Below are 26091 nucleotides of genomic sequence, written 5' to 3'. Positions count from 1 at the left end.
TCATTCACACATCAGCAGACAACAAGAACAAGTTGTGTAGTAGATTTTTTTTTTAAAAACTGGCGTTAAATCAAAGACAGACGGGCTGCTGATTGAGGCAATCCGATTGGTTCTTGAGAGTAACTGACAGCAGCTGTTGGTCCCTGAATGATTCATGCAGAAAGGAGTTTTGGCCCGTTTGTGTTCACTAATTAGCTGCACAGAGGAGAAGAAGGAGTCTTCATTGGTTACTTGTTCATCAGCACCAGCCTGCAGCAATCACTTAACTAGTTGCTAATATTTTGGCAGGGTGGGGTTAGTTACTAAGACAGATCTGAGACTGATAAGGACGCAAAACAGGCTCTTGTAATTAACTGGACTCGTTTGCTTCATAAGCTCTGTGCTTAGCATTCAGATCCTGTTCATAGCTTGCCAGCCTTGATCCATCTTTCTAATTGTTGGCCCAGAGAGGACAACTGTCACTGGATAAGGACGATACATGCTAAGAGAGGAGAGTCTTTGTGCTTGCATTTTGCTTACAGTGTGTCTGTGATGATTCCTGTAGCTTCAAAACTTGTTGGCCTGGACTTTTCTGGAGGTACTGGAGAAAATGCCATTTAATAGCATGATAAAGCTTTCTTTTGAATAGAAAACTGAAATAAGGTCTGTTCTGTTCCAAAAATGGCCTATTAGGCTCACAATCAGACCCAATTGTTTTTTTTATTATTTTTTCCATTCAGGGCTGGATTAATTTGGCTCAACAAGTCTTGCAAAAAGAAAATTAAATAGTTTATTCATAATTTATTGTAGCTTATTGTAGCTAACCAACATTGACTTTAGAGGACTGATAACAAAACTGGAGTTATTTTTCGTTGTGAACCCAAACAAAAAAAAAAAATATCAGCTCTGAGATAGCCGAGTTAATTTTTTTCCCTGGAATAAGCAGATCCTTGTTTTCAGGCTGGTGCTCAGACCTGACACAGAACTGCACAAAAACAATAGGCGGCAGCATTTTAGAATGTGATCCAGGAAGCCCGGCTTGAGTAAAGGATACATGAAGATCGAGTGAACACCAGACAGGCTGGTGGTCAGCACTGTTGTCTTAAAGCTTATTGGTCCTGGGTTTGAGCCACTGGGCCCTCACTATGTTGAGTTTGTACTTAATCACCATGATTGGTCAGGGGGCAAAAACAGAAAGTCTGCTTTCTCCCGAAATCAAAGCCATGTTAGGTTCATTCTTCTGTCACTGCACCGCTGTTCCGCTCAGTGGGTGGGTAATGCAGGAAAAGTGTTTCCTTCTCGACAAACGCCACCATAAACAGCTGAAATATGCTTTTCTGTTGCCGAACATGGACTTTTCAACCTTGTCCGTTGATGTTATGTTACTTTGCAGCAAAAGCTTAACCCATATTCAACTTTTCTGACACGCAGTCCTCTTTGTGCGTTGCCATCCACTCTGCGTCGACCACCTGGGTCCATTCAAATAAATGAAAGGGCTGCTTTTTTTCGTTTTTCTCACAGCATACCTGCGAGTCTGAATGAAGCCAGAATAAGGTCGGTCGGTCTGAACAAGGCCTTTCTCCATTTGGACAAAAAGCAGATCTGAACCCTAATAAGCCAATTATGGCTGAAGTTAAAGTTAAAAATACTAGAATTAGAGCATTTATACCTTTTGAAAGCATGCTCACAGAAAGTCTCCCAGTGATGGTGAGTTTCCTGGAGCTGGAATCTTTTGTGTATGTACTGAAACACCCTGTGAAATATCCCAGGACTGCCTAAGGTTGTTTGTGTTGTTTTGAAAATGTTCAGAGGGGATAAAAACTGTTGGAATTACTGTCAGTGGTGCAACCCAATCAGAGACGTATTTCTCAACGCTGGGTCTCTCTGTTTCTCTCTCCCCCTCTGATGCGACTTGTCTGGAACAATTTCTCGCTGATGAAAGTGTGCAGCTTTGCCCCTTTCTTTGATGGAGGCCACTGTTTGTTATGATGATGGCATAGCACGAGTGGCAAAGTTCACAGAAAACGAGATTCATGTAATAGTCAGGCAGAGCCAGACTCTCCCTAGGTAGGTGTGTGTGTGTGTGTGTGTGTGTGTGTGTGTGTGTGTGTGTGTGTGTCTTGTAAGTCAAGGGGGCTGAAGAGTTTGCACAACCACTTACTGGAGAAGGCTATCATCTTGTTTTGTTTGTTTAGTGAATGGCTCATTAGGCCAGTTGTGCAGTGCGTTTGGGTGTATAATCCATGTGCACATGTGGTCGTCTGAATTCATGTTGATGGACCAACAAGATCAATCAGTTGGGTTGAAGTGTGAAACCAGCTGCACCCAAGGGAGACAGGAGAGAGAATACAAACAAGAGAGGAATCTGCGTTCAGTACCAGCAGTGCTCGTGTGAAAAGCTCGTTTTCTATAACAAGGATCTTAAATCCTGAAGGGCTTCCCCCAAATCAGCAACTGAACCAAAATGTAAATGCATGAACATAAACAAAGGAATGCATAAAGTGAAATTTCCAGCATTCCTTTCACTGATCTCTCTCGTCTCTATGCAGCTTTTCAAGAAGTTTGCCCGTGTTTGCTGCTGGTTCGTGCTCACAGAGTTGGAATTTGACTCCTTTTAAATTTGCCGTGTCTCTTCCTTCACCTGGCTCATTAGCTGGTAACCTTCGACCGCTGTAACACAGCATAAACTGGGACATGCTGCATGAACTGGGACGTGCCTCTCACACACTCATGTCACAGACTTCCCACAACAAGAGGATGTGAAGGGAGAGACATGGCTGTTAACAAGAGGATCACTCCAGCACGCATTCCAGCGTCTCTCGTCAGTTAACCGCCAGTGCAGCGCATAAACCAATTCTGCATCCAAAGCCTTGGTTGAGTTGGTGTTCTTCAAATGAGGCTTTGGAAATTTGACTGTAAGTGGGCAATGAGCCAACAGCTTATTTCTCCAAATGAGAAAAAAATAACAAATCAGGCCATCTAACTTTCACCCTTTTTTTTTCTTTGAGCATGTCCTTCCAAAACATCTCAAAGTGACCTGTTAAGTATATTAAGATTTACATCTAAAGATAGGGTTTGGGGCTGTTCTGCTCCAGTGATGGATTTATTCCCAGTAGTCTTAACTGTTTTTCAACAGTGTTGAAAATACTGGCCTGATGGGTCAATTTACTTCATACTGGAGTCAGGCAAAACTGCAGTCACACTACAAGTGTTTTTTACAGTAGGAGTGCATTTGCTAAGACTCCAAATCGCTCTCTTACCAAAGTGATGTTTTAAAGTGTTTTTGAAAGCGTTGGCCTCCTTGAAATACAGGGAGTGCAGAATTATTAGGCAAATGAGTATTTTGTCCACATCATCCTCTTCATGCATGTTGTCTTACTCCAAGCTGTATAGGCTCTAAAGCCTACTACCAATTAAGCATATTAGGTGATGTGCATCTCTGTAATGAGAAGGGGTGTGGTCTAATGACATCAACACCCTATATCAGGTGTGCATAATTATTAGGCAACTTCCTTTCCTTTGGCAAAATGGGTCAAAAGAAGGACTTGACAGGCTCAGAAAAGTCAAAAATAGTGAGATATCTTGCAGAGGGATGCAGCAGTCTCAAAATTGCAAAGCTTCTGAAGCGTGATCATCGAACAATCAAGCGTTTCATTCAAAATAGTCAACAGGGTCACAAGAAGCGTGTGGAAAAACCAAGGCGCAAAATAACTGCCCATGAACTGAGAAAAGTCAAGCGTGCAGCTGCCAAGATGCCACTTGCCACCAGTTTGGCCATATTTCAGAGCTGCAACATCACTGGAGTGCCCAAAAGCACAAGGTGTGCAATACTCAGAGACATGGCCAAGGTAAGAAAGGCTGAAAGACGACCACCACTGAACAAGACACACAAGCTGAAACGTCAAGACTGGGCCAAGAAATATCTCAAGACTGATTTTTCTAAGGTTTTATGGACTGATGAAATGAGAGTGAGTCTTGATGGGCCAGATGGATGGGCCCGTGGCTGGATTGGTAAAGGGCAGAGAGCTCCAGTCCGACTCAGACGCCAGCAAGGTGGAGGTGGAGTACTGGTTTGGGCTGGTATCATCAAAGATGAGCTTGTGGGGCCTTTTCGGGATGAGGATGGAGTCAAGCTCAACTCCCAGTCCTACTGCCAGTTTCTGGAAGACACCTTCTTCAAGCAGTGGTACAGGAAGAAGTCTGCATCCTTCAAGAAAAACATGATTTTCATGCAGGACAATGCTCCATCACACGTGTCCAAGTACTCCACAGCGTGGCTGGCAAGAAAGGGTATAAAAGAAGAAAAACTAATGACATGGCCTCCTTGTTCACCTGATCTGAACCCCATTGAGAACCTGTGGTCCATCATCAAATGTGAGATTTACAAGGAGGGAAAACAGTACACCTCTCTGAACAGTGTCTGGGAGGCTGTGGTTGCTGCTGCACGCAATGTTGATGGTGAACAGATCAAAACACTGACAGAATCCATGGATGGCAGGCTTTTGAGTGTCCTTGCAAAGAAAGGTGGCTATATTGGTCGCTGATTTGTTTTTGTTTTGTTTTTGAATGTCAGAAATGTATATTTGTGAATGTGGAGATGTTATATTGGTGTCACTGGTAAAAATAAATAATTGAAATGGGTATATATTTGTTTTTTGTTAAGTTGCCTAATAATTATGCACAGTAATAGTCACCTGCACACACAGATATCCCCCTAAAATAGCTAAAACTAAAAACAAACTAAATACTGCTTCCAAAAACATTCAGCTTTGATATTAATGAGTTTTTTGTGTTCATTGAGAACATGGTTGTTGTTCAATAATAAAATTATTCCTCAAAAATACAACTTGCCTAATAATTCTGCACTCCCTGTAGTCTCTGCTGGCAACACTTTGCTAAACTCGAAAGAGATGTTTGTGGTGAGACAGAGCAGAGCTTGGACGTTGGCCTTGGACCGAACCACTCATGAGAACCAGGCTGACTAATGCGATGCTCACCATTCAGTCTGGGCAAGGTTTCATCAGTAAAAATAGCCACAGTTTGAAGTGGCAGGGGCAAAAAGAGGTCATCTGGATTAATGTTTTAAAGACTAAGTCAAATTATCATGTCTGGAAGAACTCTGTTTCTTACTGTAACACTTTATAATAACTGATCAGAAATCGGTGTGTACTCACACATTGCTTGTTCACAGACAAACAGGTACACAGTCGCTCATAACAACAGCTTCCTGCAGTTTCTGCTCAGTCAGAGAGACTGGAGTTTAGAGAGAGATGCTGGTAAATATTGGGATGTCAATTCTAGGGCTTCATCTGCAATAGGTAGTACACAGCAGGGAACTTGAACAGCAGAAGGTGTTAGTGAGAGCATCGTGGCTTTAAGTCACACTTCTGAAACTTGTCTTGTCTTCTCTTTCCTGTTTATCCTCCTGATATTTAATAAATGTGTTACTGTTATCTGTTTTTAGACCGTTCATAGACAAGTATAAGCAGCATTCCAGGTAGGCTTGGGTGGTATTCATGTTTTCATACCTTCCTTTCTACTAGGTTGTTGGTATATGACACTATCTGTGTTTTAGTTTTATTTAAAGAGCTGACCTTGTGGCAGTAGAAGTTATTGTCTACTGCTGTGAGAGATTAAATGACTTAACCATTACTGTCACTATCTTGCATCAGAGTTAGTAGTTTGTTTTATGTATTGTAAATGTATTAATGTCCAACTATAGACTATTTATTAAAAATGGATATAGCCCTCCACCATGGCCCTCTGGCTTTGAAAGGTGAATGTTTTTGACTTCACCATCTTTTTAAATTTTGATGTTCAAGCTTGTCAAAGCTTAGGTGCAAATTGTAGTCTTAGTTTCAGATTCTTGGCTTACAGAAGTGGTCTTTTGCTGCTATAGCCTATTTGCTTCACACCAGAATGCTCTTCCTCATGCTTTGTTATTAACTAGTGGTCATTTGAGTTACTGTTGCCTTCCTAGTTTGAAGCAGTTTGGCCGTTCTCTTCTTACCCCTGACATCTGCAAGGCATTTGCGCCCAGACATCTGCTCCTCTTTTTCAGACCATTCTCTATAAACTCCAGAGATGGTTTCATGGGAACATCCCAGTGGATCAGCAGTTTTCGAAATCCTCAGCAAAGTCACTTAAATCACCTTTTTTCCTCATTCTGACGCCTGATTTGAACTTCAGCGTGTCATCTTGACCATGTCTGCATGCAAAAAAAAAGAACTGCTTCCACGTGATTTGCTGATTTTAAATAATTGTATTAACAAATAGTTGAAGAGGTGTACCTAATAAAGTGGCTGGTGAGTGTACAAGTGGTTCCTCATGGTTCCTTCAGCAGACACTGGAAAAACTGTGGATATCCAATACAAAGAGTTTCAAATGGCGAGAGCCAAATATTCCACACAGCTCTATTAAGGGGAAAAAACTTTGCATTTGGTTTGTTTCACAGCTCACTGAGCTCAATTTAATCTTCTACCTGTAGAGACTGCCCTCTGGTGGCCTTTGCGTCCAGCACACGATAATAAATGACTTCAAAGCGCTCTTTCTGTATACGTAATATCCCCCAAGTCTAATTACATTCACACTGAGCATCCATTTTGAGGTTATGAAAGCCAACATGCAACTCATCCTTCCTTAGAAATGACTTTCACTTTAGCCAGTGTCACATTTTCAATAATCAACCCTGCTGTGAAATGAATTAGAAGTAGTCTCAGGGAGAGAGAGAGAGAAAGGTTCCCTGGTGTCTACCTCACCGCTCTGTGTTCACAAGCCTTAAGTAAGGATTTAGTCCTGCAGCGTTAAGTCCTTCTCTGTCCATCTGACAAGACTAATCTCATGCTAATTACAGTGAGAAGATCTCCAATTAGCGCAGACACATGGGATTACATGGAAAATGAGGAGAAATGTTTGTCACCTGTGATCCCGTCAACCAAGTCCCCTGCTGCTGTTGCGAATGTGACGATAGTAGCATCTCATATGAGAAGCTCCAATAATTTACATATCTTTATATTTGGATTTATTGAAGTGAAAGTGGAGCAGTGAGGAATGTTGAAGTGGAATGAATGTTAGACAAATAGAACTGTAATTTCAGCCTCTTCATCTTTAACTTTGCTTAGCTGCATGCCTGACTGAACACAGAGTATGTGCCTCTACTGCTAAGCTCTGCAAAGTACTAAATGTTTTCCTTTAATTCCCTTTTCTTCATGTGCAGCCAAAAAATGGATTTTTCATACCTGTGGGGCTGTGGGCCCTGAAGGTCCAACTCCCACTCAGTGCCTAAACTCCTACAGGAACAGCAATGTCAACGTGACAGTTGGAACCCGGGGGCCATTCAAAGGCATTCAAATGTGGCGGGTCCCAGAAACCGGCTCCTACAGGTAGGACAGTTGCCAGCCTATAAAGCCTCAGAGCACACAAACACCAGAGCTAGCCATTTGAACACTGAATTTCCACTCAACACCCACTCTGGAATAATTTTATCTTTTTCTGAAGGGTCTCACTGTGAAGTCATTAGGTATGTGTGCTTCTGAGAGCTCAACACATTCTGTATACAGTACACACTTAACCTATCTTTCTTAGACATCAGCACTCTATGCAATTCACATTTTTCCAATGCCGGCTCTTCCTCACGCCCACCTTTGCTCCTCAGTGCAGCAGAGCAAGCAGTGAAATATTGCTATCAGATTCTTGCAGGAAGGAGCAGAGGCTGGAGTAATGGCAGCTAAATGGCGTGATTCACTTTACACCTGACTCTAAAATCCAAAAACACCCACCTCCGCTTCTTCGTTGGTAGCCTTTAAGCCTTCAAAATAGCTCAGCAATCAGCTTTAGCACCTTGACCCCTTGCCGCACACTGCTCCAAGATTAATGCTGCAATATCCAAAGCCTGTTTTTTTTTTTTCCAGGGATCAATATCCCTCCTGTGGGCACTCATGACAACATGAGCCGTTTAACTTAGATTTGACTTGGAACAAAAATTTCTCTGAAAGCTGCAAGCCTCCCACATCAGCACAAAAGCAAACGCACACACACCGCTAAGCTCAGCCAAAACCTCCATGTCTTAAAATACCTGACTAACAGCACAGACCGGACGCCCTGAACACATGTCCAGAGTTTTAGAAAGCACCTTCTGTCTCCTCAAAACTGTACAATTGTTCTTGATGCAGCCTGGCCCAGCTGCCAAAGCGCTTAAATGAAGCTGACAGACGGCCACAGAGATGAATATGCGCTCTGCATCTCCCACAAGTCATTAGGCAAACAGCTGAGGTAGCTGCTACTGAGCACTGGGCAATGTTCTGTCTCCCGATCAAGCTCGACCACCAGGGAAGAAAAATATCGCAGTGCTCCCAAAAACCAATCAAGTTGTTTTTTATTTGTCTGGCAAGAAAACTGGAGCATTTGAAATGAGTGTTCTCCGATACATAGGTGTGTGTTTGCATGTGTGCTTGTGTGTCCCGTGCAGTCTGGGTTCTGTATGGTTTTTCCCTCAGTGTAATGTGCCACAGTAGGTCAAATGGTTTTTATTAAAAACACCCAGAGTGAGTGTGTTTTAGTGTATCCAAATGAATTTTGGCTGTTACTTGTTGTGCACTCACCAACTCGCAGGAGGAATGCACAAGGACTCAGCCTCACAATATTTTTGTACTGCAACTCACAATATTTTTCATGCCGCTTGTTTCACACAAATAGAAATAAAAAAAACACTTGTCTCGTTAGTCATTTTCCTGTTAATGACTTTTTGTGTTATTCATTTATGTTCATTAAATTCCAGGGTCACCGTCTATGGCGCCGCTGGCGGGAGAAGTGTCTTGACAACAAGCAGGTCGCACGGTGCCTACATGACAGGAGACCTCCTGCTGAACAAAGGAGAACTGCTTTACATCCTTGTAGGACAACGAGGAGAGGATGCCTGCCCCAATGTGAGTCGTCTTTACAATAATTCACGGCAGTTTCGTAAGTCAGCTATCGCGCAGTAAATAGGAATACTGTTGCATCTGGGGCTCTGTAGTCTACAGCGTGTCATAAAAGCAAGATAAACTTAAAAAATGAGAGTAAAATAGCTGTAAATGCTGCAATGAATCAGCTTTATGGATGAGGAGTCCCAACATTTCTTTTTTATGGACACACAAATACATACAGCAGCCTTCTACGATCCCCAATATTGCCCAAACTGTGTCAGTGTAAGAAGATTGAAGTTGATTCTAAATTTGCTCGAATGATATTGCTGTCCACACCGTAGTGAGACTAACATATTCTCACATTACACATTAGCCAAAAAACAAGATCATGAACTCCCTGCAGCCTTCCTCAAGTACGCTGAGGTCTGACTTTGGAAACCCAGACAATTCATGGCCTCCAAAAACTGTTCAACTTTCTGCTCCAAGCTTGCAGTGATGGCCCCGCCGTGTCTCTCAGGCTCACTTTAGCCAGACTCAGATGCATCCATCTACCCAGTAATGTTTAAAAACGTTGCATAATCTGGTGTGTTTGACATGCATACACATTTCCAAAGTAGTGGAGGAAATAATGTGATGTTACGGAGTTTTTCTTTTTCAATATGCCCTCATTTTGGATTAATTGGAAGCAACATGCCTTCTAAAAGTTTGGAAAGGGTAAGGTTTGCTACTGTGTTGCATTATTTTTCATGTAACAATGTCTTGTAGCTTTTCTTTTATTCTTAATTGATATGGGATTTTAGCCATTCAGCAGGTCAGGATCCCAAATCTTTATTTATAGAGCACATTTAAAACCAGCGTGTCACAAAAACCCCTAAAATAAATGACTTTCTAAAGATTGATGATACACTACATTCAAAATGTTTACATGATCAAAAGTATTTTCCGACATTAACTGAGAAATTCAGCTGTGTAATACAAGATTTAAACAGTTAAGAGACAAACGACTCCTGCACAGTGTCTAGAGTGAGCAAGTCATGGTTGACAGTGTCAAAAGTGGCTCTCAAATCCACAAAACCTAAAATAGTGCACACATGTCCTTTTTTCTGGTAGTTGCTGAATTAAACCAGGCCTTCCCTTAAAAGTATTACAGCATACGTTGCTCCAAAACTGTCATATTTTGTTCAGCATTAATTAATGAGCTTTCAGAGATGTTTAAGTTATCCCATGCAGCGTGCATAAATTTGCCACCCTGTCTGATATGACCGAGGGTTGGTGCTTTTGAACTATGAGCAAACAACAAGGTGGATGGTCCCTAACGTCTTTTAGACTGCAGAACGCAGCATTGATGATTCCCTACAGAGTGATTTTGACTGTACAGTGGAGCCAGTACTGGGTTTCAGCTTTGCCTATAGAGCTTTTTCAAAATTTCACCATAAATGAAGAAGTCACTAAACAATATTCTTCATTATTTTTACTGTTTGTATTTTCCCCCACAGGCTTTACCCAATAATGTTACTTAATAATCTTTTTAAATGTGAGATTTTCCACCAAGTCTTTTCTTCTTTTTTTAGCATTAAGCAACTTGGAAACAGGGTTGCAAGAGAACCTCGTGTATCTCAGATAGTTTACACTAGCTGGACATGAGGCTGCCCAAGTGCCTGTTTGAGTTTTGTGGCTTTGCTCTCTCGAGGCAGCCTGTCTAGCCTTGCAACCGCGGGTCCTCACCACTGTCATCCAGTTATTAGTTTTTAACACAGTGCTCTCTGAAGTGCTCTGTACAGACAGCACTGAGAGAGACTTGGCTGTTCCAAAGTGAAACTGAAGTCATTTAAGGTTTCTCTTATTTTCCCCCAGTTCTGACAGCGAGAGGCAGCAGCTCTCTCCAAAGGGTCGTGCAGAAAGTGATTTGTGCTGCAGAACAGTGTTTTCTCACACCTGGCTTTCCCTTATGTGACGGAAATGATAATAATAATAATAAACTTTATTTATAAAGCACACTAAAAAACCAAGGGTATACCAAGGTGCTTGACAAAAATAAAATAGGAAAAGGGAGATGGGAGGGAAAAGAGAAAGGACCTGGCACGTATCAATTATAAAAACCTTGACAATCATAAGATATAAAAGTAGTTCACAAGCATAACGGATAAAAATGTACAACGCACACCAAGTGTTAACTAGGTGGAAAGGCAAGATTAAACAAATAAGTCTTCAGCCGTGATTTAAACAGTGGCATAGAGTCAGACGTCCGGATAGCAACAGGAAGGTTGTTCCATAAGACCGGGGCAGCTACAGCAAACGCGCGGTCACCACGAGACTTCAGCCGAGAACGAGGTTGCTCCAGAAGAATTTGGGTAGCAGATCTAAGTGCTCTGACAGGAGTGTGTAACCTGAGAAGCTCATTGAGGTAGCTCGGCGCCAAGTTATTAATGGTTTTGTAGGTGAAAAGTAATATTTTAAATTGAATACGGTATTTAATTGGAAGCCAGTGCAAGCCAGCAAGAACAGGAGTGATGGAAGAAAACTTCCTGCTACCTGTCAAAAGGCGTGCCGCCGCATTCTGGACAGTCTGCAATCTAACGAGAAGGGTGGAGGAAAGGCCAATGTAAAGAGAGTTGCAGTAGTCCAACCTGGAAGTCACGAATGCGTGAATGAGTTTTTCCAGGTCAATGTGCGGAATATAGCGCTTAGCCTTAGAAATGAGGCGCAGCTGATTAAAACTAGACCTCACAACAGCAGACACTTGCTTGTCAAATTTAAGCGAGCTATCCAGTAGTATGCCCAAATTACTGGCATAATCAGAAGGAGAGCTAGCAAAAGGCATCAGAGCAGCACACAGTTGGTCGCGGGGGATTTTACTATCAAACACCACGATCTCCGTTTTCTTTTCGTTCAGGACAAGAGAATTACTCTTGAACCAACCTTTAACCTCACGCATGCATTCACGAAAATAGTGAAAAGACATAGCAAGATCGTCAGTAATCTCAAAATAAATCTGTATATCATCAGCATAGCAATGAAAGGCAATATTATACTTCTCAAAAATTGCCCCAAGAGGGAGCAGATATAGCGAAAAGAGAATAGGGCCTAATACAGATCCTTGAGGCACACCACAGCGTACAGGTACCGAGGAAGATGAGAAGTTGCCCAAATTAACCGAAAAAGACCTGTCAGCAAGATAAGATTTAAACCATGATATGTCCCTCGCCTTTAGAATTATTCACTATGTCTTTTTCTTGCTGCGCCACACACACACACACACACACACACCTCCAGCCTTCTGTTCTCATTCTCTCTAAAACACAAAGTTAACTTAAAGTGAGAAGCTGCACAGGCAGAAATGGCTGAGAGGGAAGGAATAGTGAGGAAGACTTTCCCAAGAACATTTGAATGCACTCCTTTCGACCCCGTCTACTTGTCAGTCACAGTCACAAAAGTCCCGCCCCTTCCTCCGTTTCAGACAGCCTTCAAGAGTGTTGCCTGAGACAGATGGAGGGAGCTGAGAGAGAGCGATGAGCGACTGTGAGCGTTTGTATGAGACTCAGACAGAGCGAGTGAGGTAAACCTATGCCCTCTCACTCTTAAAGTGGGACTCGCTCCAGGCAGTTCAGCATCATAGCGCACACCAGGGAGACACATCAATTCACAGGGTCTCGGTCGGGGCAAAGTCCCTGCCTCTGACATTATTTGCCAACAAAACATCCAGGTTCATTTTTTTCAAGGGGGCTGAGAAAGAGTGAAACAACACCATGCTGACTGAGAGGCTGTCTTTAATGGGTAACGTGATAAATCGGCTGTAAACCAAATAATTAATGGGCTGTTCTTTAAAAGTTTTTCACACGCCTTTAAGAGGAAATGTCTAATTATTCAAACTTACTCAGCCTGCAGTAAACATGAATAAAATTGCAGGAGAATCAGAGCAAGAGTGAGGGGAAAGGCTTGCAAAATGACAGTGAGGCCTGCTATGATGTATGGTCTGGAGATCTTGGCACTAACAAAAAGACTGAGTTGGAGCTGAGTGGAAGATGCCAAGATTTTAACTGGAAGTGACCAGGATTGAAAATGAAGGATTATAAATGAAAGGGACAGCTCAGGGTGAGCAGTTTGGAGACAAAGTTAGAGAGGCAAGGCTGGTTTGGACATGTGATAAACCGGACAAAGACTGTTAAAGATGGAGCTGCCAGGTAGGAGGAAGAGAGGGAGACCTGTGGATGTAGTGAAGGAGGACATGCAAAGGGTTGGTGTGACAGAGGAGGATGCTGAGGATATGATGAGATCTGCTGTGGCGAGCCCTAGAGGGAGCAGTTGAAAGAAGAACAAATCATACTTAAAAGCAAATATGACAAACAACAAGCAAAAATGTTAAAAAATATTATGATAAATACACTGGTATTGCGTGATTATTTTTTTATAACAACCCTAGAGCCGGCACCATTATCAACTGTGTCACAAGATTATTTTTATACAGTCAGCATGGGATGAGTAAACATGTGAGTCACTTTCAAATAGTCTTGCGAGGGGAGCATTGGTGCTTTTCAATTCCTGTGTGCATGTGAATATTTCTGTTTGCTATTTGCACACCATTATAATCCTCAGACTCACAACAGCTGCGGTCTGGCAACCGCTCAGCCTTTTCATACGCGGCCGACATCCACGAAGGCAATTCTGTGGCAAACTGACATGTTTCTCTCTCTGTGTCTCTCCCCGCAGTCTAACGGCATGCTGAATAAGATATGTCTGGAACAGAGCGGCCCAATGGTGAACAAAACACAAGTGAAAGGAGGGGGAGGAGGCGGTGGAGGGGCTACGTATGTATTCAAAGTAAGAAGGAGCTGAAGGGGATGATGATGTGCTCAGAAATTTTATTTTTAGCAACTGCTCATTTATACAGACATTGATTTCATTGATAGTCGAGTAAAAACTATGTGCAACAAAGGGATTTACTGATTGTACCATTTTGAGCCATTATAGATGTTTTTCTCTTTGTTTATCATGCTTTTGTTGAAATGTGTACTTTAAAGTCCTGGAGCTTCACGTTCTGTTATGCTGTCTTTGAACATTTAGCCAGCAAAATTGATCGGCCAGTAAAATCAATAAATATCATTTTAATAGTACATTCAGGTCACTGCAGCATTCATCTGATTCCTGGCATTGAGGTATTTTTATTGGCCTGCTGCTCAGTATATCAAAGATTATAATTTTAAAGAGCCAGCACCCCAATCTAGGACACAGGTCTTCCTATCCATGTGTTTACTCTCATCACTGAACAGATGATTTGACCAGTAGGCCAGTCTCCTTAAAACCAAGCAGGCAAAATACGCTTATTTGCTTTCTTGCCAAGAGTCAAAAGCGCAGCATCTTGTGGACAAAAAAATGTGTGTGTAATCTAAGCTCAAAGCGAAGGCCTGTTTTCAACTCAGAAAAAAATTTGATATATAATCACAAAAGACCTTCAGGTTGGATTTAGAATTGTGTATTTATTGTACAAAGTGTCAGGAAGAAAAACCTCTCAAAGCTGCTGAAAGGATTATGATTGCACCGGAAGCCTTGTTTTTGAATAGTACATCAGAATGTTTTCAGACAATAAAAATAAATAAATAAGCAAACAAGAGAAAGGAAGTCTAGCATTCAGCTTGGGGAGATATTTCAGTTGCTGTATAATGATAATGATGGACTTTGCTCTTGTGAACGACAGCTTGGAACCAGAGGGAACAGAGGAGGTAACAAAAACCTCCTGCCTCCACCGCTAAAGCTCAATAAATGAACTCTAATTAGTTTACTCTGTACAAAAACACTCTTTTGGTTTGCTGCTGGTTCCTTGATTCTCACTTTGAGGCTCATCAGTTTGTATAGATTAAACAAATGAGAGGTACCTTGTCCAGTGAGCATAAGCTGCGGTGGATTTCCCAGGTCAACCAGCTGCGATTCTCGTGTTTGTGAACCATACACACACGAGAATGAAGGCGAATTTCCCAAAAAACATAACCACGCCTTTGAAGAGCAAATCCTGTGCCACTACATAAAGTAACTGTTATCAATACTGACCCAGGTGGACAGAGAAGTGTACATCCCTCTCATCATCGCTGCTGGGGGAGGTGGCCGGGGATACAGCAGCCAATCAGAGACCCAGCAGGAGCAAATGGACTATGACCCTAGCCAACCTGGACGCAATGGGAAGTCATACGCTGCAGGTATGCTACACACAGCTTTGATGTAAGTGAGTAATGCAGTGTGTATGGCTTATCTTTCCTCGCTCTAGGATGAGCCAGGCTGTGTCTGTTCTGTTTTCTTCTGCGTGCATGCAAAATAATAAAGTTTACAATTGGGCTTTGACAGTGGAAGTGTTTATTTGCATGTCTGCCCGTCCTCGGAAACACACCAGTTTATCCTGAAGGTGTTTACTTCCCACCTCTGTGTACCAGCATTTGTGTTATAACAAAAACAAACCGGCGCAGCCCTCCTCACGACTCGCCTCCGAGTTTGCTGGGCAGAACCGCACGCTCCGCTCTGCTGGTGTAACGTCACATCCACACTCGCTGCAGGTTTCATTAATCATGTGCTTCAAGGAGCAGCCGAAAAGCATATAAGGTGTTGATGTTTAAATCTTCTCAAAGCCCAAGGTTTCAGTTTGAGGAAACTCTGTGAATAAAAAAATGAAATGTTAGCTGTGTGTGGAGGCTGCTGGGACGCTGGGATTTTGGGGTTGGTTTTTTGTACCTCAGGTTTTGGGGGAAAAATTTAAAATAAAATTGTCTGTTGTCAGCTGTTATAACTAATGGGTTAGTGATTGATGTGTATGTACATACTGTATGCCGATTGGCCACAACATTTAAGCCACCTGCATAATTATGTCCTCCCTCTAGTGCTCGCATCAGCTCTGATTCTTTGGCATATAGACATGCGACCTCTGCGGGTATCCTGACTCATAAAATCCAGACTGTCTTTCCAGTCCTTTGGATTGCAGGCTAGGGCCATAAACTGGAATCCAGTATATGAAACCAATGCAGAACTGCCATAAACCAGCACTTTTTCTAATGGCCAGCAGGGGGTGTCTCCTTTGGTTGCAAATTGCAACTTTTATCTGCTTCCTTGTCACAAATGATTCCTGCAGAACATTTGATTCCTGATGCGGCCCAGAATTGAACCAGCAACCTTTGCTTCCCAAATAAAAGGTGTTTAATTTGCTACACCGCAAAGAAAACGCTTTATTGTACATATAAACTACACGATCAAAGATCTTAACTTTTATATTTTAAAGACGCCCATATAACCATTGGGTTGTCATGGCCTTTAAGAAATTCCTGAAATAATAATAGTAGTGCTTGAATAAACTATATGATGGCTAGACAACCTTACTAAAGTCTTAGTAAGGCTACTAAAGTCTATACGCGTGTGTAATACACAGAAAAACATTATAATCTATGATATTTTGGAGGGTTTTGCATTTACTTAATATGATCGCAACTTCCCAGTATCACCCTTAGCAAAACTGAGTTTGACACCACTGCTTTGGGGCATGGCTAGTTAAGTATGATCTTGCTGTGTCCGTGGTTTTGCAGTCAAATCTACCTGTTAAATAATGTGTCAAAATGCTCATGTTAACTAGAGTTACTTCACAGTGGTTTCTCTTGTTTGTGGGACCCTGGTAGATCTGTCGTGTTATGGCTGAATCTTGGAGAATTTTGGGATCTGCTGAATTTGGAGTCAGGGTCAACGCCTTGGGCAGTTTTTGTGATGCAATATCCTGCTGGCAAAAGCAGCTGATCTCGTTAGCTGCCAATGCAAGATTTGGGTTGCACGTGTCAAAGTAACATCCATGACCCAAGGTGTCCTAGCAGAACGCTGCACTGTAACGAGATGATCAATGTTATTCGCTTCACTTGTCAGTGGTTTTAGTTTTGTGGCTGATCAATGTATCCATCTCTACTTGGTATGCATCTTGTCTTCTTTGCCTGTAGACATGCAAAAGTACTTTAATATAATTTGTCTCTTTCACAAACTCAGTCTTATTCACTACATGTCACTGCTACACACGCTGCACTTTCTCCCTGTCATTATCAAATGTGTGTTGTGTTTGGCGACAGGTGGAGGAGGAGGTTGGAATGACAGCGCTCCTGTCAGCCAGGGCGGCAAACCGCCGGTGCTCGGGGGACAGGGAGGGCAAGCCTGTCAAAAGTTCTGGCAGACCCGTGGTGGCTTTGGAGGTGGCGGAGGTGGCTGTATGTCCGGCGGCGGCGGCGGAGGCTACAGAGGTCAGTTTGAGAAGATTTCACAGAAAAAGGTTTTAATAAATAAATTGCCTTGAGCTGTCAGGTACGAGCCAAATGTGAATCTTGTAGGGCCATCTGTGTTTTTATAGTGACTGTGACAGGATGGCAGAGTTCATACAGATCAGGGATCAGACCCAATCCCAGAGACAGCTGCATGTCCTCTTCCTCTTACTGCTCAATCGACTGCAAATTGATCTGGATCAGAGTTTCCTCATATACAATATATATGTAGCATATGTATCTTCTTGTATTAAGTATAGTTTTTAAAGCACTTTAAGCTGATATTTAAAAATTCAGAGGAAGTCTGACTAACAGAAAACCTTTGTTTTTGTCCCATCCTTTAGTTTTTATATGGATGGTATTCAAAATGTGTTGATTGCAATGATTTCTTTGCCTCCCTTGTTTTCCAGGTGGTAACACCTCCGCAGATAATAACCCTAAACATGATGGTGAGGATGGCTCGTCCTTCTTCAAGGGAGAACCCTTCATCCACCCCCTTAAAGGTAATGCCAGGTGTTTCAGATATAGCCAGGCTAGTCAGTAGTCAGCACCTATCATCAGCATATTAGCATGCAGCATTTGATGCCTTTGTAGTGTCTGTAGGTGAGAGTTAATGTGTTTGTACTTCACAGAATGATGAGAAAACTGTTTTTGCAATTGACATTTTAAATTAGTTTTTTTTTCATGGTACATTGAGATTGTTTTCAGCAGAATAAGCAGAAGAATCTTGTAGAGGTGTGTAGAGCAAGAGGAGATCGGGATGCTTCACTCAGCGAAATAAAAAAAAAAAGTGCCTCTAAAAAATAACACTGCAGATGTGGACAGCTGTTCCATAAAGGGACACTCTGGAGCATTCACTTTAAACACTTTATTGATTAACGTGCCTCCAGATGGAGACAATAAACCGATCTGTAAATTAATCTAGTTGAAACCTGTTGATCCATCACTGCTAGATTTTTCTTGGTTTTTTGAACCTGGTATGAAGTGAAGTACAGCCTGACTGTGTAAACATCTATACATGTCTATACATCACCCAAGACTTTATCTTTGCTCAGTTTTATAGAGAAATACGCCATTTATGTGTTTGTTGGGCAGCTGAGGCATCTGTGGAAAAGTCTTTGCTAAAAAGGAAAAAAAAAAAGGTAAATAGAAACACCGTGTACTGCATTAATGACATGTTTTCCTGAAGAGGAACAATACATGATTGCTTTTGCACCACAAAAGATATGCAGTCCAAAGTGCCTGAAACCACCTCGGCGTGAAGTCTGAGTGACAGCATCACTTTGTGTCTCAATGGAGATTCAAAATTCTGGCACATTTTAAAACCAAGTGTTAACAAGGGCACATTTCCCATTTAGAAAAAAAAAAAAAGGTTTTGACTCAGATTCATCTATTTCTTTTGCAGTAATGTCACTTGTGACAATGGAGCGTCTCAATTTGTCAAAACCTTTCAAGTAAATCAAGGAAATTAATTTCCTTAATAAAAAAGCAAAATTTTGTTTGATTAAACCGCACAGAAAACGTCAGTTTTAAAACCAAAAATCTGTCATTTTCAGTCTTCTGTATTTCTGACGCTTTGTAAGTACAGAAGGAAATTTCAGCAAAATTCCAAATTGTAATGCACCATTAGAGATGTAATCCAGCGCACATCAGCTGCTCTCAGAATCAACCCTCATGGCTCAGCTGATAGGCTTTTATGTATCCAGTTTGCACTAGACCAGCGGTCCCCAGACTTTTTTGCTCCACGGACCGGTTTAATGGCAGACAATATTTTCACAGACCGGCCTTTAAAATGTGGAGGATAAATACAACAAAACAAAATGATACGACCAAGACAAAAACTGTGATATTTTGTAAATATAATAATAAACACGAATTCACTGTGTAACTGTGTAACTTTATTAGCAGCGTCCCCCTGAAATGCACCTACAACGTTGAGAGTAACATCCTCCTCTCTGCTCCTTAATACTCTCTGGTCGCTATGGTAACGCATAAATATTTCTTTCAAAATAAGACGCACAACTACAACACGGGAAAAGACCCAGGGAAACAGAGTTAACGATAAAAACCCTGAAAACCATAAATTTCACACCCAAGCTTCAACTGTCGCGGCCCAGTACCAAACGACTCGTGGCCCGGTACCAGTCCGTGGCCCGGGGGTTGGGGACGGCTGCACTGCTACTTTGACACTTTATATCCATATATATACACACCTAAGCTACAACTGAGTGTCCAAGAAAGGTTGCTGGAAAAATCCTCTAATCCTCATCATTTTGTCTGCATCTTCACACTTTGTTTCATATTTTGTCCTTCAGTGTCTACTTGCCACATTTTTCAGGATGTACCAGATAGCTATAGCTGCACTTTGGCAGTATTATAACAAATGAGATGTTACCCTATGTGACAGTTAATGCAATTAAACAGGCATTTATAGCCATCCATATGAGTTTTGAACTGTTCACTTTCTGAAACCACTGCAGCAGAAGTGTTGTATAGATTCACAGAGAGAAGGTGATGTAAATTGCAGCTGGGTAATCCCCCGAAAGGCATGAATTCTTATCAAAATACACAAATGGCTTATTGTAATATCTGTAATGTGATAACTAAAAGGAATATCATCCGAGTAAAGGTCAGGTTTAAGGGCATTGCTGTAAGTCGTAATCACAAATCTCTACGGCATCAATTTCCTTTGAGCTGCACTGGGAGATTCTTGAGCTCAAACAAAAACAGTGGGTAATGCAGGATCGCCCTGCTGTGTGCACTGACAGACCTAAAAAGGATCAAAAATAATTTTGGTAATATTGACAGAGGCAACAGTTTGCAATACGGATTCCTAATCCACCGAATACGGCATACTGCTTCAAATCCTTTGTAATACAGATAGTGTTGCACAGCTGGCCGCTAGATGCAGGGAAGCACCGAGGAGAGCGTGAATGTTATTAGAAGCCAGGAGTATATAAATGAGTCTCTGTCGATGCACCGGTGTGTAAGAGAGTGCCCAGTTTTTCATGGGTATGGTAAGAGACTAAGCAAATCATTATTCAAGAAGCTTTTGAGGAGAAAAATCACTCCTCTTTATCAGGATTCTTGTCTAGCGTTGATAGTGAAACAACTGCAGCACAGCACATAAAGGTATTTTTATTTGAATATTATATTATTAGAATATAAGTCAGGTGTGCCAACAGGATGTCTTAGAAATGTTTGTAACAATAATCATCACCATCTTGTGGGTGGTTGTAGCTCAGGTGGTAGAGCAGGTCATCCACTGATTGGAAGGTTGGTGGTTCGATTCCTAGCTTCCCCTAGTCTACATGCCAAATATCCTTGGGCAAGATACTAACCCCAAATTGCTCTCCGATGCATCCATCGGAGTATGAATGTGTGTGAATGTTACCTATGAAGCACTTAGAAAGATGTGCTTGTGCGAATGGGTGTGAATGGGTGAATGCACAAGTTGTGTAAAGCGCTTTGAGTGCTCAGATGAGTGGAAAAGCGCTATATAAGAACCAGTCCATTTACCATCTTCACTTCACGAACATGAAGGAGCACTTAGCACGCCTGTGTCTAAAGAGCCACAACACGCCTTGATATTAGTATGCAATCAGCAGCTGTTCTCGGCACATTTGTATTCCTCCTCAGAGCCGTCTCTGTGTTTTTGTGTTAGATTTATGTATTTGTACGTATAAAGCTGAAAACAGAATGATGAGAGAAAATAGATTCTACAGATGAATGCATTTGCTTTGCTTACTAAACAGTACAGAATTTCACAACCAATAACTAATCTGTGCTGCACCGCCTTGTCCCTGCTTGCTGTAGTTCACAATCAAGACAACTGGTTTCCCCAAATCTGAAATAAAATAAATAACGTTGTAAAAAATCTCTTTTAAAAGTCTTTGTGGCTATAAGCTTTCGGGCTATGGAGGGCAGAGAGGTTGCGGATTTTTCTTCTAGCCAGAAGATCTTTTTTTCTGATTATTCAAACCTCCATTCACGATCACTGAATTCATCTATTTTAGGCAAGGCTGGGCTGTAATGGAAATCTGCAAGCTCCCAGTTCCCCACGCAACAAAAGCAACCCACCTGCCTCTATAAACTGCTCTACAGCAGTTTGAACTGGCCAGATAGTAAATGCACGTAGATAAGAGTAATATGAATATGATCATTTTTCTGCAGAAAACCTTTTTAAATATATATAAATTTCTGGCTACCAAATTAGAGACAACAACTCAATCAATCAAACAAATGTATTTCCGTAGCGACAGCCGCCCACCAACGAGCACCAAGTTAACATAATGAGCTCTCGCTGGGTTAGCCTTAACAAACTAATGTTAGTCTTTGCAGGAGTGTGTGTGTGTGTGTTTGGAGCATTTCCACAACAAGCTGTTTCATTGACAGTCAAAGTGGATGGCTGTCTTTGAGCTTAGATAAATTTAAACTTTCATCCTTAAAGCTCTGCAACATTTGGCACATACATATACATACATATATATCAGCTGAAGGGGTATTTTCAACACCCAAGGTTGTGAATTTGAGAATGAGGCAACACAGGGTTGTCAAATTGATACCGTACTAAAATCTCAGACAAGTTCGACCTTGAACTCGGGGTCAAAGTCAGAGGTCAGGTTTTCTGAAAATCTTCTGAAACTCAAGAAGGAAGTCACTGAGGATTTTGAACTTATGGCAACCAGTATTTTTATTTTTATTATTGCTGCAACCGTGTTTCATGTTATAAGATGTAAATACAAACAGAATAGAGCAATTTGGAAACTATTTAAACTATATGTTTAATTAAAAATAACTAAAAATTGGGAAACTTGAAGGAATCATGAATGAGATATGACGCCTTATCCAATGTTTTTCAAATTTACACCATGATGTTCCAAACCCAGTCAAATTTCTCTTTCAGTATTTGATGTTTACCTTTTAATATAAGCGTTATTTGATTTGCAGGTCACCATCTTCTGTTTTTATTTACCGCTTACACAGTTAAAATGCGGGTGATCTCCTTTCTTTCTGTGAGTGAGGATACCATATGCTGGATCACGATGGCATAGAGAGTGAAACCTTGGGAAGTTTTTCTTTCTTTTTTTTCCATAGATCCTTTAATCAGGACTATTTCCTGTAAATTACATCAGGAGCGTTATTGAACTTTGGCTCATTTAACCAGAGAACATCCTAGAGCCATCTAATCAAATCCCGTTCGCTTTAGAAACCTCTGCTCTGCCGTGTTTTTGTGTCTGTGTGTGTGCGTGGATGCCTACAGGTATGGAGGGGGATGGCGAGGTGATCATCAGCCCGGTGCAGAACTGCAGCCACTGTGAGAGCAATGAATGTCACGAGATAGACATCGATTCCACAATCTGCTTTTGTGATGAAGGCCTCACCCTGGCACCGGATGAAGTTTCCTGCATCAACGCCACAGGTCTGACACAGAAGATAACAGTAGTGGAGCCCAAGTAATGAAGAACCACAGACTAATTCTATCTGTTCCATGCAAACGTATGAAATGATCTGAACACGCAAATGAGCTGAATGTAATTGTACCTGTAATAGGCTGAGAACAGATAATGAATTAATCCACAAAAGTAATTAAGCCTGGAAGGCTCTGTACTTTATTGAATCTTTATCAGGGAAAATGTTTTTTAATAGCGCTTCAATCATTCGTAATAATTATCAATAAGTAGGATAAGCTAACCTCTCACTGAAAATGAATGTAACCATAGCAGTAATAGCCGTGTGGATTCCTGTCCTGTCGTTTCACTGTCGGCGCTGCAGTCAGATAAAAGCTCTTTATCTCAGGATGTCAAGGATGTAGGATAAAAGGTTTCACCTCGGTACTGATGTGGTGACATTAGACTATGGATTGTGAATGTGTTTCATAATGGGCTTAATGAGCCTTCATGGAGCTAGCTTTGCCCATTAGGCCCATCGACTAAAAATCAGCTTTCAGAAATGTCTGAAAACTGCGTTCTTCTTGGGTTAAACTCTAACAAGGCAGAGCCTTCAGTTTTCAGGCCCCTCTTCTGTGGAACCAGCTTCCAGTTTGGATTCGGGAGACAGACACTATCTCTACTTTTAAGATTAGGCTTAAAACTTTCCTTTTTGCTAAAGCATATAGTTAGGGCTGGACCAGGTGACCCTGAATCCTCCCTTAGTTATGCTGCAATAGACGTAGGCTGCCGGGGGATTCCCATGATGCATTGAGTTTTTCCTTTCCAGTCACCTTTCTCACTCACTATGTATTAATAGACCTCTCTGCATTGAATCATATCTGTTATTAACCTCTGTCTCTCTTCCACAGCATGTCTTTTATCCTGTCTTCCTTCTCTCACCCCAACCGGTCGCAGCAGATGGCCGCCCCTCCCTGAGCCTGGTTCTGCCGGAGGTTTCTTCCTGTTAAAAGGGAGTTTTTCCTTCCCACTGTCGCCAAAGTGCTTGCTCATAGGGGGTCATATGATTGTTGGGTTTTTCTCTGTATCTATGAAGCGCCTTGAGGCGACTTTTGTTGTGATTTGGCGCTATATAAATAAAATTGAATTGAATTGAATTAACAAGCCGGTGTAGACAAACCCCTACAGACCCAGAATTGCCTCCTCAATTATGATTTGTAATCTCAGGCAGATAACACGTTTATGAATGTAGATCTGAAATGAATTAATATGGCAGAGTGTCACTTTATAATTTCAAGCAAAATAACAGGGCTTTTACCGTCTCAATAATATCTTAATGACCTAGACTGTCTCCTCAACCGATGATTTGCAAATGTGTTCTTTGTAATGACAAGTGGTAGATAATTCTGTGATGCTAGGTCGTAAAAAGGTCACAATCTCAATATGGTCTCTCTCGGTGTTCAGATTTGTTTCTCGGCTTAGACGAGCGAAACGATCTCCCCTCCGCACAGAAAAAAGGAATTGACATGCAGTGTCCGTCGCCGCTCCTAAGCTCTGTTGTGTCATCGCTTTCACATCATTAATTAAGTCGGGGATCAGTGTGGTGAAGTGAATGTTAATACTCCTCTGGGGGAAGATAACAACTGTATGACACCGTTGTTTCCCCAGAAGTGTCCCAGCAGCCTCCGCAGCCATCTCTCTCGCACCTGGCGCTGGGTCTGTCTGTGGGCACCTCGGCGCTCATTGCTGCCCTCCTGCTGGCTGTGTCCGGAGTCATGATAAGTAAGTGTTGACACATCTTTGTCAGCAACTAATATTATTATTTGGTATCAGCAACAGCCGACATTATTCTGCTTGATAATTTACAGAATTTTTACAATGAAAATTGACATGATCTGCAAAAGCCTGGATCAGCAAGTGTCTGCACTCGTTTTATTCTCATTGCACTTTTTCCTCCCTTCCTCAGCTTTGCAGCTCGGGGTTTGTAGGTGGAGGACGACACAACATAATTAATTTGAGACTAATTTCAGGAGGTGTATTCCCTTGTTCACTCATTCGGTACTTCCTGCTATACATAAAGTGTTTTGCTCTGTAATGAGCACTGTGATTTTTAACACTTGACTTGCCCAATCACCGAACAAGTTATACGCAGTCGTACCACAACGCAACATACTCTATTAAATATTGTAGATTTTATTAGGAGATTGTGAGAGAGGGTTGGGGTTCCAGAAAACACTGGGACTCTGTGCAAAATGTGCATAAAAACAAACTGCAAATCTAATAAACCCATATTTTATTTACAGTAGAACATGCAAAGTTAATGGCAGCAACATGTCTTAAAAAAGTTGCTACAGGGACATGTTTACCATGGTAACATCCCCTCTTCTTTTAACAACAGGCCATAAACATGTGGGAACTAAGGAGAGCAGCTGTTGGACTTTTGGGAGAGAAATGTTCTCCCATTCTTTTCTGATAGAGAATTCTAGCTGTGCAATAGTCCTGTTCGTCTTTGTTGCATTTTTTATTTCATGATGATCCAAATGTTTTCAGGGGCTGCAGGAAAGCCAGTTCAGCAACTGGGCAATTGTGCTATAAACCCATGCTGTTGGAATAGATGCACTGTGCTGTTTAGCATTGTCTTGCTGAAATATTAAGGTCTTCCCTGATCAAGTCTGGATGGGAGCAGACTTGTGTTTTCCTCTTATTGATGCCTTCAGCATTGGTTGTGCCTTTCCAGATGAGCAAGCTGCCAATTCCATAGGCACTAATGCACCCTAGTACTATTTGAGATGCACGGTTTGGCGAGCACTGATAATAAGCCATATTGTTCCTCTCCTCTATAGTGTCTAAGCCTGAGGTCGGCACCTCAAGTTAGCAAGCCACAGGGTTGTACGCCATGAATTTGTTCTCACTACATGGTGGATACGGTTCAGAGGTTCACGGATACAAGCTTAAAGCCAAATGTAAACCCGACATGATTTCTTTTTTCATTTGAGATGTTTTTATGATCACTCTTTTTTCTTGTTTGTTATACATTTTGAAATAAACACATTTTCACTCTGTATGAAACTTCTCCAGTGGTCCCTGGCCCATCTTAAATGGCCCTTAGCAGGCTCTTTTCAGAATGGGAGGTGAGCCTCGTAGCCATCACAAATATCCCTCTGCACACCTGCTTTCAGACTATTACCGCCAGACATACAGTATACGCTCATTGAGCCATCACTTGCAGGCTGACGCATATTTTCAGACTCCCACCTACACTCTTGAACGCACATTAGTGGACGAGGCAGGGGCAGACGAGGTGTGGGACAACCTCTCTGATGAATGAAACACGCTAATGATGGATGGCTGCTTAGCCAGCAGCTGACAACACTCGTACATTAGACAGCACTTGGTAAATAAATAACTCCCCTACACACACATAAGCACACACACAAATGATTGTCCCTGAAGCTACTATGTTCACAGTCCAGGTTGAGGCTTCTAGCACTAAAAAGTGTGAAGTTTGCTGTGTGTGGGTGTGTGAGAAACAAAGAGCTGAGTTTTCATACT

General features: G+C 41.8%; 1 protein-coding gene across 4 annotated transcripts in view; it reads left to right on the top strand.

Annotated features, from left to right (window-relative positions):
• Positions 1-26091, top strand: part of alk (ALK receptor tyrosine kinase) — a 419315-nt gene that overhangs the window by 374706 nt on the left and 18518 nt on the right. For all 4 annotated transcript variants that reach the window (XM_084914796.1, XM_084914794.1, XM_084914793.1 and 1 more), the window contains exons 12-19: positions 7196-7361; positions 8756-8903; positions 13590-13700; positions 14929-15070; positions 16964-17131; positions 17560-17652; positions 22413-22571; positions 24208-24321. In XM_084914796.1, coding sequence (XP_084770922.1) covers positions 7196-7361; positions 8756-8903; positions 13590-13700; positions 14929-15070; positions 16964-17131; positions 17560-17652; positions 22413-22571; positions 24208-24321 — 1101 coding nt within the window. The remainder of the gene's footprint in view (positions 1-7195; positions 7362-8755; positions 8904-13589; positions 13701-14928; positions 15071-16963; positions 17132-17559; positions 17653-22412; positions 22572-24207; positions 24322-26091) is intronic.

Source organism: Perissodus microlepis, chromosome 19 (assembly GCF_051167445.1).
Source record: "Perissodus microlepis isolate ML-2025 ecotype Zambia chromosome 19, ASM5116744v1, whole genome shotgun sequence".
Taxonomy (NCBI): domain Eukaryota; kingdom Metazoa; phylum Chordata; class Actinopteri; order Cichliformes; family Cichlidae; genus Perissodus; species Perissodus microlepis.
Note: the sequence above shows the minus strand (reverse complement) of the source record. Positions and strands in the feature narration are given on the sequence as shown.